Source organism: Delphinapterus leucas, chromosome 13 (genome assembly GCF_059928025.1).
Source record: "Delphinapterus leucas isolate spDelLeu-1000000601 "Yukka" chromosome 13, BTC_Dleu_Yukka2, whole genome shotgun sequence".
In the NCBI taxonomy this organism is placed as follows: Eukaryota; Metazoa; Chordata; class Mammalia; order Artiodactyla; family Monodontidae; genus Delphinapterus; species Delphinapterus leucas.
Genome location: NC_143141.1, coordinates 75,343,111 through 75,356,626, shown reverse-complemented (window position 1 = coordinate 75,356,626; position 13,516 = coordinate 75,343,111). Strand labels below are relative to the sequence as shown.

The window sequence follows — 13,516 nt, the reverse complement described above, 5'->3', positions numbered from 1 at the left end:
AATTTTTAATTTCATTTATTGTGTTTTCATCTCTGTTTGTTTGCTTTTTAGTTCTTCTAGGTCCTTGTTAAACATTTCTTGTATTTTCTCCATTCTGTTTCCAAGATTTTTGGATCATCTTTACTATCATTATTCTGAATTCTTTTTCAGGTAGACTGCCTATTTCCTCTTCATTCGTTAGGTCTGGTGGGTTTTTACCTTGCTCCTTCATCTGCTGTGTTTCTCTGTCTTCTCATTTTGCTTAACTTACTGTGTTTGGGTTCTCCTTTTCGCAGCCTGTAGGTTCATAGTTTCCATTGTTTTTGGTGTCTGTCCCCAGTGGCTAAGGTTGGTTCAGTGGGTTGTGTAGGCTTCCTGGTGGAGGGGACTAGTGCCTGTGTTCTGGTAGATGAGGCTGGATCTTGTCATTCTGGTGGGCAGGTCCACGTCTGGTGGTGTGTTTTGGGGTGTCTGTGGCCTTATTATGATTTTAGGCAGCCTCGATGCTAATGGATGGGGTTGTGTTCCTGTGTTGCTAGTTGTTTGGCATAGGATGTCCAGCACTGTAGCTTGCTGGTCGTTGAGTGGAGCTGGGTCTTAGCGTTGAGAGGGAGATCTCTGGGAGATTTTCACCATTTGATATTATATGGAGCTGGGAGGTCTCTTGTGGACCAGTGTCCTGAACTTGGCTCTCCCGCCTCAGTGGCACAGCCCTGATGCCTGGCTGGAGCACCAAGAGCCTGTCCTCCACACAGCTCGGAATGAAAGAGAGAAAAGAAAGAAAGAAGAAGATAAAATAAAATTAAATTTATTAAAATTAAAAATAATTAAGAAAAAAATTATTTTTAAGTAATTAAAAAGAAAAAAGGACAGACAGAACTCTAGGACAAATGGTAAAAGCAAAGCTATACAGACAAAATCACACAAAGAAGCATGCACATACACACTCACAAAAAGAGAAAAAGGAAAAAAATATATATATCGTTGCTCCCCAAGTCCACCGCCTCAACTTTTGGATGATTCGTTGTCTATTCAGGTATTCCACAGATGCAGGGTACATCAAGTTGATTGTGGAGATTTAATCCGCTGCTCATGAGGCTGCTGGGAGAGATTTCCCTTTCTCTTCTTTGCTCGCACAGCTCCTGGAGCTCAGCTTTGGATCTGGACCCGCCTCTGCGTGTAGGTCACCTGAGGGTGTCTCTTCTTCGCTCAGACAGGACGGGGTTAAAGGAACAGCTGATTCGGGGGCTCTGGCTCACTCAGGCTGGGGGGAGGGAGGGGCACGGACTGCGGGGCTAGCCTGCAACAGCAGAGGCTGGCGTGACTTTGCACTAGCCTGAGGTACGCCGTGTGTTCTCCTGGGGAAGTTGTCCCTGGATCACAGGACCCTGGCAGTGGCGGGCTGCACAGGCTCCTGGGAAGGGAGGTGTGGAGAGTGACCTGTGCTTGCACACAGGCTTCTTGGTGGCCACAGCAGCAGCCTTAGCGTCTCCTGCCCGTCTCTGGTGTCTACGCTCATAGCCGCGGCTCGCGCCTCTCTCTGGAGCTCCATTAAGCGGCGCTTTTAATCCCCTCTCCTCGCGCACCAGGAAACAAAGAGGCAAGAAAATGTCTCTTGTCTCTTCTGCAGCTCCAGCCTTTCTCCTGGACTCCCTCCCTGTTAGCTGTGGCGCATTAGTCCCTTAAGGCTGTGTTCACGCAGCTAACCCCAGTCCTCTCCCTGCGATCCGACCGAAGCCCGAGCCTCAGCTCCCAGCCCCCGCCCGCCCCGGCGGGTGAGCAGACAAGCCTCTCGGGCTGGTGAGTGCTGGTCGGCACCGATCCTCTGTGCAGGAATCTCACCGCTTTGCCCTCCGCACCCCTGTTACTGTGTTCTCTTCCGCAGTCCCGAAGCTCCCCCCCTCTCTGCCACCCGCAGCCTCTGCCCGCGAAGGGGCTTCCTAGTGTGTGGAAACCTTTCCTCCTTCACAGCTCCCTCCCACTGGTGCAGGTCCCGTCCCTATTCTTTGTCTCTGTTTTTTCTTTTGCCCTACCCAGGTACGTGGGGAGTTTCTTGCCTTTTGGGAGGTCTGAGGTCTTCTGCGTTCAGTAGGTGTTCTGTAGGAGTTATTCCACATGTAGATGTATTTCTGATGTATTTGCGGGGAGGAAGGTGATCTCTGCGTCTTACTCCTCCGCCATCTTAAAGCTCCTCCTTCTCTCATAAAGAAGGCTCAGAAATTCTTGGGTGGGTCCGAGGGGGGCAGAAGGTGGCTGTGGGTTCAGCTGGTGGCCACAATTATCACATGGCTCCCTCTGATAGGTCTGCAACGCGATGTGGAATAGTGAATAAAAGGGTCAGTTCATCCTCAGGGTTCCTATGATTCAGTCTAGAGGCCGCCATCAGTATTTTTTTAATGGAGTAGAACAATGTAGAATACAGAGTATCAGAATGCAGAAAAAGGGGAAGTTATGTTTCATGAAACTCTGTTTTCAGTTACAAACACACACACACACACACACACACACACACACACACAAAATAGGTCACAATTTACATTTCTTACAATGAGTAATAGTCAAAAAGTTTATTGCATTCTGTTAAGTCAGCTATGAATTTTTTTTCAAGTGAGATAAAAGCATGAGTTCTGTATTTGAGACAGAAAAATTAATCCCTCCTTTAGGAATCTACTTCTCGTGGTAACCCATTAAATGTAACATTTGTTGATTCTTAGACTTTGCAGTGAGGTTCTTTTCAAACCATTTAGCTTTATTTCATTGATGTAAGGCCCTTATTTTAACTATATTTTCATCTCTTTACTGAGATTTTAAACATCTCAGTTAATCTATTACTCCATTTCAGAAGTAACTTTTATAAGTGATTCCTTTAAGTAGCAAACTTCTGGAGAGCTTCATGAATTCAGCATGAATATATTATTATGAAACTTTCTAGAGATAACATGCTCTCAGATCCAAAATCATATAGAGAAGCATGTCATTTATTGCCAGAAATTTATTTGTAAAATGTTCTGGCTTATTTTCCAACAGGGAGGTGGATTAGATGTATTATCAGAGAGATTTCCACCACAACAAGCAACACCACCATTGATGATGGAAGAAAGACCCAACCTTTATTCCCAGCCTTATTCTTCTCCTTCGCCAACTGCCAATCTCTCTGGCCCTTTCCAAGGCATGGTCAGGCAAAAACCTTCACTGGGGACTATGCCTGTTCAAGTAACACCTCCTCGAGGTGCTTTTTCACCTGGCATGGGCATGCAGACCAGGCAGACTCTAAACAGACCTCCAGCAGCACCCAACCAACTTAGACTTCAACTTCAACAGCGATTACAAGGACAACAGCAGGTGAGTACTCTTGTTCAGCTGGTGATCCTTTTTAAAGGTATGTGCTAACTCTCTCTCTCTGTAATAAGACAGCCCAATTGCTACAATAAAGGTGTCAAGTCCGCGCCCAGAACCTTTATGACTCAAAGTCATCCTTGTTCTGTTAGGATAAGAATAAGGAACATTCATTCAATTAAAGACTTCTAGCTCATAACAAAGTACTTTGATACCAACAGTTTGAAAGGAATTTACTTTTGTTTCTTGAAATAAATATTTAGGATGAACATCATATAATTACTAAATTAATAAAATTGAAACATTGATTAATTTCTAAAGTACAGCATCAAGAGATACTGTTTATCAGACTCACAGACTTAGAGAATGAACTTACGGTTACCAGGGGGAAGGGTGGCGGGAAAGGATAGTTAGGGAGTTCGGGATTGACATGTACACACTGCTATATTTAAAATGGATAACCAACAAGGACCTACTACTGTATAGCACAGGAACTCTGCTCAATGTTATGTGGCAGCATGGATAGGAGGGGAGTTTGGGGGAGAATGGATACATGTATATGTATGGCTGAGTTGCTTTGCTGTGCACCTGAAACTTTCACAACATTGTTAATCAGCTATACTCCAATATAAAATAAAAAGTTTAAAAAAGAGAGAGAGATTGTTTATAATTGAACACAAAATGAAGTTTATGTTGTTTGTAGTTAGAGTGATTAAAGCCTAATGATGTCATAATACTAGGAGAACAGAGGAAGGGATAGTTTGGGGGTCCTGGGAGTTGTGGATGAGCTAAGTATTTTCTCTCATGACAAATAATGAGTAGGTATAATGATATAAATATTTAAGATTGTATAAGCAGCAGTTATAGGGATAATCATCAAGAACCCAAAACCCAAACTGTTAAAAGTATTGTTTCTGGGAAGCAGGACCGGGACTGTAGATTGTTGCTTCTTGTTATTAATCTTTTGTATTTTTTTAACCATATGTCTATATTGCTTTGAATTTTTAAAAAAGCATTTAAAGAAATTCCCTGGAGCCTTACTAATAGACAAAGGAAGAGGAAGAAGGAGCTAAATTATATTAGACAGGCAGCATAATAAGACGGCTGTAAGAGTTAGCTCTAGTTTTAAGTCCTAGTTTTAACCTTATCTGAGGTGGGTTGATAGTCAAATTATTGAGCCTTTTAAAGCCTCTGATTCCTCATCTGTAAAAAGAATCTAATAAATAATTCCTTTACCTCATAGGTGTTGTGTAGATTAAATGAGATAATAGATGTAGAGCATAGATGTAAAGCTCTTAGCACAGTGCCTGGCATGTAGTCCCACTTAGTAAATACTAGCTATTATTATAAAATTGTATTCAGTAAATACAACAAATAATATAAAATGTGCTTCCATTCCACTTAAAAGGAGGAAGATGATGAAAGGGAGAAAGAGAGAGTTGACATAGGATGAGAAATTGTTTTTTGGGTTTTTTTTGCGTTACGCGGGCCTCTCACTGTTGTGGCCTCTCCTGTTGCGGAGCACAGGCTCCGGATGCACAGGCTCAGCGGCCATGGCTCACAGGCCCAGCTGCTCCACGGCATGTGGGATCTTCCCGGACTGGGGCACGAACCTGTGTCCCCTGCACTGGCAGGCGGACTCTCAACCCCTGCGCCACCAGGGAAGCCCAAAAATATTTTTAATGGTAGACTAAGGAATAATTTTTAAATGCTGGAGTGGAATAAAGGACACAAAGAGGAATTAAGGGAAGAGAAAGAAGAAAACAGAAACAAAGGAAACAATAATACGTTCTGAGTATTATTTAAGATAAACTACTTCTCGTTATAACTTGTCATTCATTATTAGATAGCACAATAAGAAATATTTAATAGTTCCCCTGTATTGAATTTTTCACAAAATATATTTAGGGGGACTATACTAGTTACTGAGATGCATACAAAGAATAAAAGATATAGGCAATTTTCAGAACATACAATCAGCTTGGGGTATTCAAAACATAGTGTACGGTCAGCCCTCTGTATCTGCAGGTCCCGCATCTGCAGATTAAACCAACTGTGGATCAGAAAGAGTATTTTTTTAAAATTCCAGAAAGTCCCAAAAAGCAGAAGTTTCTGGCAGTGAAAACTGCCTGATAAAAGAATAAGCTTCCTTAAAGAACTCTTTGTTTTGGCAAGAATTTATGTGGTGGCTGAATCAGGGTTCTCAACCTCATCACTATGAGCATTTGGGGACTGGTACATTGAAGGATGTTTAGCAACATCCCTGGCCTCTACCCACCAGATACTAGTAGCAACCCCTCCCCAAGCTGTGGTAACTAAAAATGTCGTCATATATTGCCAACTGTTTCTTATGGGGCAGAAGTCACCCCTGGTTGAGAACCTCTTGGCCAGATAATCATCTTTCAGGTTTACTGTAGAAGGGCTTCTTGCTAAGGCACTGGAAGAAAATCCATTCAGGCAGATAAAGTGACAGCAAGCCTGAATTGTGTGTGTGTGCACATGTGTGCATTTTACACATATAGGCTGGGTTTGTGCTCTTCCACTGGCCTCAAGCACCACATCTCCTTTAGTAACACAAGCCTGGCGATGTGACCTTTAAAGACTTTTGAATTTGTGTAACCAGCTCTAATCTAAGGATTACCAGCTTCTCTCTTCCCACTCCCTGACCCCCAAAGGTTAAGGTTTTGGAGGAGATAAAGGGTATGGTGATCCTTTTAGGAAGACTTCCTTGGAAGAAGTAGAATTTGACCTGCTTACTGGAAAATGGGTAGCATTTTAGTAATCTGAAAGAAGCAGCAGTTTAGAGTGAGACTGTTGTACACAGCATTAGTTAGGTTGTACACACAGTCAAGGGGAGGGGAAGATAAACTGAGTTTTTCCAAGGGCAGGAATAATTTTTCTTTAACAGAAAGTCCTTGTAGATTGCTACTTTTAGAATAATTCCTTCTACTTCTAAAAGTAACCTATTTATTTTCTAAGGTTTTGATTTATTTGCTAAGGTTCTTTTCTCACTTGTACTAGTTCTCAAGCATTTTTCCTCTGTCCCCACCCATTTCATTTTCATGTTATCTCACAATTCAAAGAATATATAAAGCTGTAAGTTTGGAATCCCAACTCCCACACTGCTGGCAATTTTACTTCTCTTCATCGCTAAGTATTAATGTATTTTCACCTATCCTCATTGCCTTCTCTTCTGTTTTTAGACTTGCTGTTCTTTCTGCCTTGAGTTAACTCTGCCATCCTCTTTGCCACCTGGCATTCTCACCTTTCAAGGTTCCATTGAGCTCACTCATGCTCTTGGTCCCTGCCTTCAGGTCCTAGGCTAAGTTAGTTGCTCCCCCAGTGCTGCTCTACATATCTCTATATATGCAGTATAGCGCTTGTGCGTTGCACTTCTGTATTGGCCTCTGCCACTGAACAGAGAATTCCCAGAAAATAGAAATTTGCTCACTTTTGTAGCCTGAAAACTTTATATACTATCTTGCATATACTGAGTTTTTTGATAAATCTTTGTAAAACTTATGGTTCATTTAAACTTATGTGCAAGGTCTGTTGAGTTTAAGAAGTATGTAGATTTTCATACTTAAGAGCCTTTTAGAACCATAATATTGCTTATCTTTATTTTTGACGTGGTTCTGAATGTTTTATCCTATTCCACAGTGCCTGAAAATTGTAATTTTAATATTTATATTGGGCTTTTCCCTCCAAATCAATTTGTTTTCTAATCTAATGGGAGTCAAAAAATGAATGAAACTAGAGTTGAGAATTGAGCTTTTTGGAGATAGCTGCTTGCAGCTCTTTGGATTCTCTTATAAAATTTTCATAGGCTTTCTAGTTTGCAAATAGTATATTAAAATATATTAAATGTATTAATAAATGATTATAATTTATATATTATTAAGTACCGTATAAACACAAAACAGTATGATATTATTACTGTTATCTCTCTGAGAAGTTTATTCATATCAAATTGTTGAGTAAGAAATCCTTTAAGCAATAGGTTGTTTATCAGGAGATATCACTTCTAAGGATGCTTGTTTTGTTATTTGATAAAGTTAAGGCACGCCTATGACCTGGAATCCTAAGCCTGATATAGATATTATCTTTCAAACAAATGTTCCATAGAAGATTGTTCTAGGAGATAATAATAAATGTTAATGGCTATATGTAAGAAAGAAAGGTTCATGATAAATAAATTGCATAGTTTATCCCCTTCTTGGAGCTCTGCACTGTGCTTTGGCCAATTAAAGGCTCATAGAATTAATACAGTAAAGAAATCTGTTTCACCTTGTGTAACCCATGATTTCCAATGCTTAATACAGCACAGCATGCTATTTTCCTGGCACATCTATTAATATCCTGCAGAACAATGTTCTTTAGAACACCAATTTGGGAAATGCTGGTCTAAAGTAATTACTTCTTCTAGTTAAATAAATAGTCCATTTTCTCAGACCATTTGCTTCTTATATACTTCTCTCCAGCTAATGAAATTACGTCGGATTTTCCCCAAATATGTACCCATCAGACAGGTACCCTCCAAGTCAGAAGCACCGCAACTTTTCCATTCATCTTCCAGACCTTTATAGAATGTTCCCTATTGTATATTTACTTTTTTACTCACAACAGTTTAAGACCTAGGGCCAATGTTTCTTTTCTCTCCATTATTGCATGTGTCTGAAATAACTAAGTTTTTTTAAAAATTCTTATTGGAGTGTACTTGCTTTACAATGTTGTGTTAGTTTCTACCGTACAGCAAAGTGAATCAGCTATACGTATACATATATCTCCTCTTTTCTGGATTTCCTTGCCATTTAGGTCACCACAGAGCATTGAGTAGAGTTCCCTGTACTATACAGTAGGTTCTCTTCAGTTATCTGTTTTATACATAGTATCAATAGTGTATATATGTCAATCCCAATCTCCCAATTCCTCCCACCCCCACGTCCCCCTTGGTATCCATACGTGTGTTCTCTAGTCTGTGTCTCTATTTCTGCTTTGTAAATAAGATCATCTATACCAATTTTTTCAGATTCCACATATTATGCATTAATATACAATATTTGTTTATCTCTTTCTGACTTACTTCACTCTGTCTGACAGTCTCTAGGTCCATCCGCGTCTCTACAAATTACCCAATTTCGTTCCATTTTATGGCTGAGTAATATTCCATTGTATATATGTACCACATCTTCTTTATCCATTCATTTGTCAATGGACATTTAGATTGCTTTCATGTCCTGGCTGTTGTAAATAGTGCTGCAGTGAACATTGGGGTGCATGTGTCTTTTTGAATTATGGTTTTCTCTAGGTATATGCCCAGTAGTGGAATTGCTGGGTCATGTGGTAGTTCTATTTTTAGTTTTTTAAGGACCTTCCGTACTGTTCTCCGTAGTGGCTGTATCAGTCTACATTCCCACCAACAGCACAAGAGGGTTCCCTTTTCTGCACACCCTCTCCAGCATTTGTTGTTTGTAGATTTTGAGATGATGGCCATTCTGACCAGTGTGAGGTGATATCTCAAGGTAGTTTTGATTTGCATTTCTCTAATAATTAGTGATGTTGAGCATTTTTTCATGTGTTTGTTGGCCATCTGTATGCCTTCTTTGGAGAAATGTCTATTTAGGTCTTCTGCCCATTTTTGGATTGGGTTGTTTGTTTTTCTGATATTGAGCTGCATGAGCTGTTCATATATTTTGGAGAGTAATCCTTTGTCAGTTGCTTTGTTTGCAAATATTTTCTCCCATTCTGAGGGTTGTTTTATCGTCTTGTTTATGGTTTCCTTTACTGTGCAAAAGCTTTTAAGTTTAATTAGGTCCTGTTTGTTTATTTTTCTTTTTATTTCCATTACTCTAGGATGTGGGTCAAAAAAGATCTTGCTGCAATTTATGTCAAAGAGTGTTCTTCCTGTGTTTTCCTCTAAGAGTCTTATAGTGTCTGGCCTTACATTTAGGCCTTTAATCCATTTTGAGTTTATTTTTGTGTATGGTGTTAGGGACTGTTGTAATTTCATTCTTTTACATGTAGTTGTCCAGTTCTCCTAGCACCACTTTTTTTTTTTAATAAATGTATTTATTTATTTATTATTTTTGGCTGCATTGGGTCTTCGTTGCTGTGCGGGCTTTCTCTAGTTGCAGCGAGCGGGGGCTACTCTTCATTGTGGTGCACGGGCTTCTCGCTGTGGTGGCTTCTCTTGTTGCGGAGCACGGGCTCTAGACACATGGGCTTCAGTAGTTGTGGCTTGTGGGCTCTAGAGCACAGGCTCAGTAGTTGTGGCGCACGGGCTTAGTTGCTCTGCGGCATGTGGCATCTTCCTGGACCAGGGCTCGAATCCGTGTCCCCTGCGTTGGCAGGCAGATTCTTAACCACTGCGCCACCAGGGAAGCCCTCCCAGCACCACTTATTGAACAGCCTATCTTTTCTCCATTGTATATTCTGGCCTCCTTGCTCATAGATTAGGTGACCACAGGTGTGTGGGTTTATCTCTGGGCTTTCTATCCTGTTCCATTGATCTATATTTCTGTTTTTGTGCCAGTACCATACTGTCTTGCTTACTGTAGCCCTGTAGTATAGTCTGAAGTCAGGCAGCATGATTCCTCCAGCTTCATTTTTTTTTTTTTTTCTCAACATTGCTCTTGCTGTTCGAGGTCTTTTGTGTTTCCATACAAATTGTAACATTTTTTTGCTCTAGTTCTGTGAAAAATGCCACTGATAATTTGAAAAGGATTGCATTGAATCTGTAGATTGCTTTGGGTAGTATAGTCTTTTTCACAATATTGATTCTTCCAATCCAAGAACATGGTGTGTCTCTCCATCTGTTTGTGTTGTCTTTGATTTCTTTCATCAGTATCTTATAGTTTTCTGCGTACAGGTCTTTTGCCTCCTTAGGTAGGTTTATTCCTAGGTATTTTATTCTTTTTGTTGCAGTGGTGAATGGGATTGTTTCCTTAATTTCTCTTTCTGATCTTTCATTGTTAGTGTATAGGAATGCAAGGGATTTCTGTGTATTAATTTTGTATCCTGTGACTTTACTAAATTCCTTGATGAGCTCTAGTAGTTTTCTGGTGGCATCTTTAGGATTTTCTTAGTATAGTATCATGTCATCTGCAAACAATGACAGTTTTACCTCTTCTTGGCAAATTTGGATTCGTTTTATTTCTTTTTCTTCTCTGATTGCTGTGGCTAGGACTTCCAAAACTATGTTGAATAGTAGTGGTGAGAGTGCGCACCCTTGTCTTGTGCCTGATTTTAGAGGAAATGCTTTCAGTTTTTCACCATTGAGAATAATGTTTGCTGTGGATTTGTCATATATGGCCTTTATTATGTTGAGGTAGTTTCCCTCTATGCTCACTTTCTGGAGAGTGTTTTTTATCATAAATGGGTGTTGAATTTTGTCGAAAGCTTTTTCTGCATCTATTGAGATGATCATATGGTTTTTGTTCTTCAATTTGTTAATACGGTGTATCACATTTATTGATTTGCATATATTGAAGAGTCTTTGCATCCCTGATATAAATCCCACTTGATTATGGTGTATGATCCTTTCAACGTGTTGCTGGGTTCAGTTTGCTAGTATTTTAAGGATTTTTGTATCTATATTCATTAGTGATATTGGCCTGTAATTTTCATTTTTTGGTGAGATCCTTGTCTGGTTTTCGTATCAGGGTGATGACGGCCTTGTAGAATGAATTTGGGAGTGTTCCGCCCTCTGCAAGTTTTTGGAAAAGTTTGAGAAGGATAGGTGTTAGCTCTTCTCTAAATGTTTGATAGAATTCGCCTGTGAAGTTTTCTGGTCCTGAACTTTTGTTTGTTTGAAGATTTTTTTTTTTTTTTTTTTTGCAGTACGCGGGCCTCTCACTGCTGTGGCCTCTCCCGTTGCAGAGCACAGGCTCTGGACATGCAGGCTCAGCGGCCATGGCTCACGGGCCCAGCCACTCCGCGGCATGTGGGATCCTCCCAGACTGGGACGCGAACCGGTGTCCCCTGCATCCGCAGGGGAACTCTCAACCACTGTGCCACCAGGGAAGCCCTGTTTGAAGATTTTTAATCACAGTTTCAATTTCAGTGCTTGTGATTGGTCTGTTCCTATTTTCTATTTCTTCCTTGTTCCGTCTTGGAAGGTTCTACCTTTCTAAGAATTTGTCCATTTCTTCCAGGTTGTCCATTTAATTGGCATATAGTTGCTTGTAGTAGTCTCTTAGGATCCTTTGTATTTCTGCAGTGTCAGTTGAAGCTTCTCCTTTTTCAATTCTAATTTTATTGATTTGAGTCCTCTCCCTTTTTTTTTTGATGGGTCTGACTAAAGGTTTATCAATTTTGTTTATCTTCTCAAAGAACCAACTCTTTGTTCTATTGATTTTTGCTATTGTTTTTTTTGTTTCTCTTTCATTTATTTCTGCTCTGATCTTTATGATTTCTTTCCTTCTAGTAACTTTGGGTTTTGTTTGTTCTTCTTTCTGTAGTTGCTTTAGGTGTAAGATTAGGTTTTTTATATGAGATTTTTCCTGTTTCTTGACGTAGGATTGTATTGCTATAAAATTCCCTCTTAGAACTGCTCTTGCTGCCACCCATAGGTTTTGGGTCATTGTGTTTTCATTGTCATTTGTTTCTAGGTATTTTTTGATTTCCTTTTTGATTTCTTCAGTGATCTCTTGGTTACACAGTAGCACATTGTTTAGCCTCCCTGTGTTTGTGATTTTTACAGTTCTTTTTCCTGTAATTGATTTCTAATCTCATAGCATTGTGGTCAGAAATGATGGTTGATACAATTTCAGTTTTCTTAAATTTACCAAGGCTTGATTTGTGACCCAAGATGTGATCTCTCCTGGAGAATGTCCTGTGTGCACTTGAGAACAAAGTGTATTCTGCTGCTTTCAGATGGAATTTCCTATAAATATCAATTAAGTCTATCTGGTCTCATGTGTTATTTAAGGCTTGTGTTTCCTTATTAATTTTCTGTCTGGATGATCTATCCATTGGAGTGAGTGCTAAAGTCCCCCACTATTACTGTGTTACTGCTCAATTCCCCTTTTATGGCTGTTAGCATTTGCCTTATGTATTGAGGTGCTCCTGTGTTGAGTGCATAAATATTTACAATTATTACATCTTCTTCTTGGATTGATCCCTTGATCGTCATGTGGTGTCCTTCCTTCTCTCTTGTGACAGTCTTTATTTGAAAGTCTATTTTTTCTGATACGAGTATTGCTACTCAAGCTTTCTTTTGATTTCCATTTGCGTGGAATATTTTTCCACCCCCTCACTTTCAGTCTGTATGTGTCCCTAGGTCTGAAGTAGGTCTCTTGTAGACAGCATATATACAGGTCCTGTTTTTGTATCCATTCAGCCAGTCTGTCTTTTGGTTGGAGCATTTAATCCATTTACATTTAAGGTAATTATCGATATGTGTGTTCCTATTACCATTTTCTCAATTGTTTTGGGTTTTTTTTTGTTTTGTTTTGTTTTTTTGTGGTACGCGGACCTCTCACTGTTGTGGCCTCTCCCGTTGTGGAGCACAGGCTCCGGATGCGCAGGCTCAGCGGCCATGGCTTACGGGCCCAGCCGCTCCACAGCATGTGGGATCTTCCTGGACTGGGGCACGAACCCTTGTCCCCTGCAGTGGCAGGTGGACTCTCAAGCACTGCGCCACCAGGGAAGCCCCTTGGGTTTGTTTTTGTAGGTCTTTTTCTTCTCTTGTCTTTCCTACCTAGAGAAGTTCCTATAGCATTTGTTGCAGAGCTGGTCTGGTGATGCTGAATTCTGTTAGCTTTTTTTTTTTTTTTTTTTTTTTTTTTTTTGAATTCTGTTAGCTTTTGCTTGTCTGTAGAGCTTTTCATTCCTCCATCAAATCTGAATGAGAGCCTTAATGGATAGAGTAATTTTGGTTGTAGGTTTCTCCCTTTCATCACTTTAAATATATCCTGCCACTCCCTTCTGGCCTGCAGAGTTTCTGCTGAAAGATCAGCTGATAACCTTATGGGGATTCCCTTGTATGTTATTTATTGCTTTTCCCTGCTGCTTTTAATATTTTTTCTTTGTATCTAATTTTTTGTTAATTTGGTTAATATGTGTCTCAGCATGTTTCTCCTTGGGTTTATCCTGTATGGGAGGCTCTGTGCTTCCTGGACTTAACTGACTATTTCCTTTCCCATGTTAGGAAAGTTTTCGACTATAATCTTTTCAAATATTTTCTCACACCCTTTCTCTT

At 40.1% G+C, this 13,516-nt stretch overlaps 1 protein-coding gene across 17 annotated transcripts in view; it reads left to right on the top strand.

The window, feature by feature from the left end:
* The window catches only part of NCOA1 (nuclear receptor coactivator 1), a 366,103-nt gene that overhangs the window by 319,401 nt on the left and 33,186 nt on the right, over positions 1 to 13,516 (top strand). For all 17 annotated transcript variants that reach the window (XM_089922464.1, XM_022574322.2, XM_089922461.1 and 14 more), the window contains one exon: positions 3,007 to 3,321. In XM_089922464.1, coding sequence (XP_089778590.1) covers positions 3,007 to 3,321 — 315 coding nt within the window. The remainder of the gene's footprint in view (positions 1 to 3,006; positions 3,322 to 13,516) is intronic.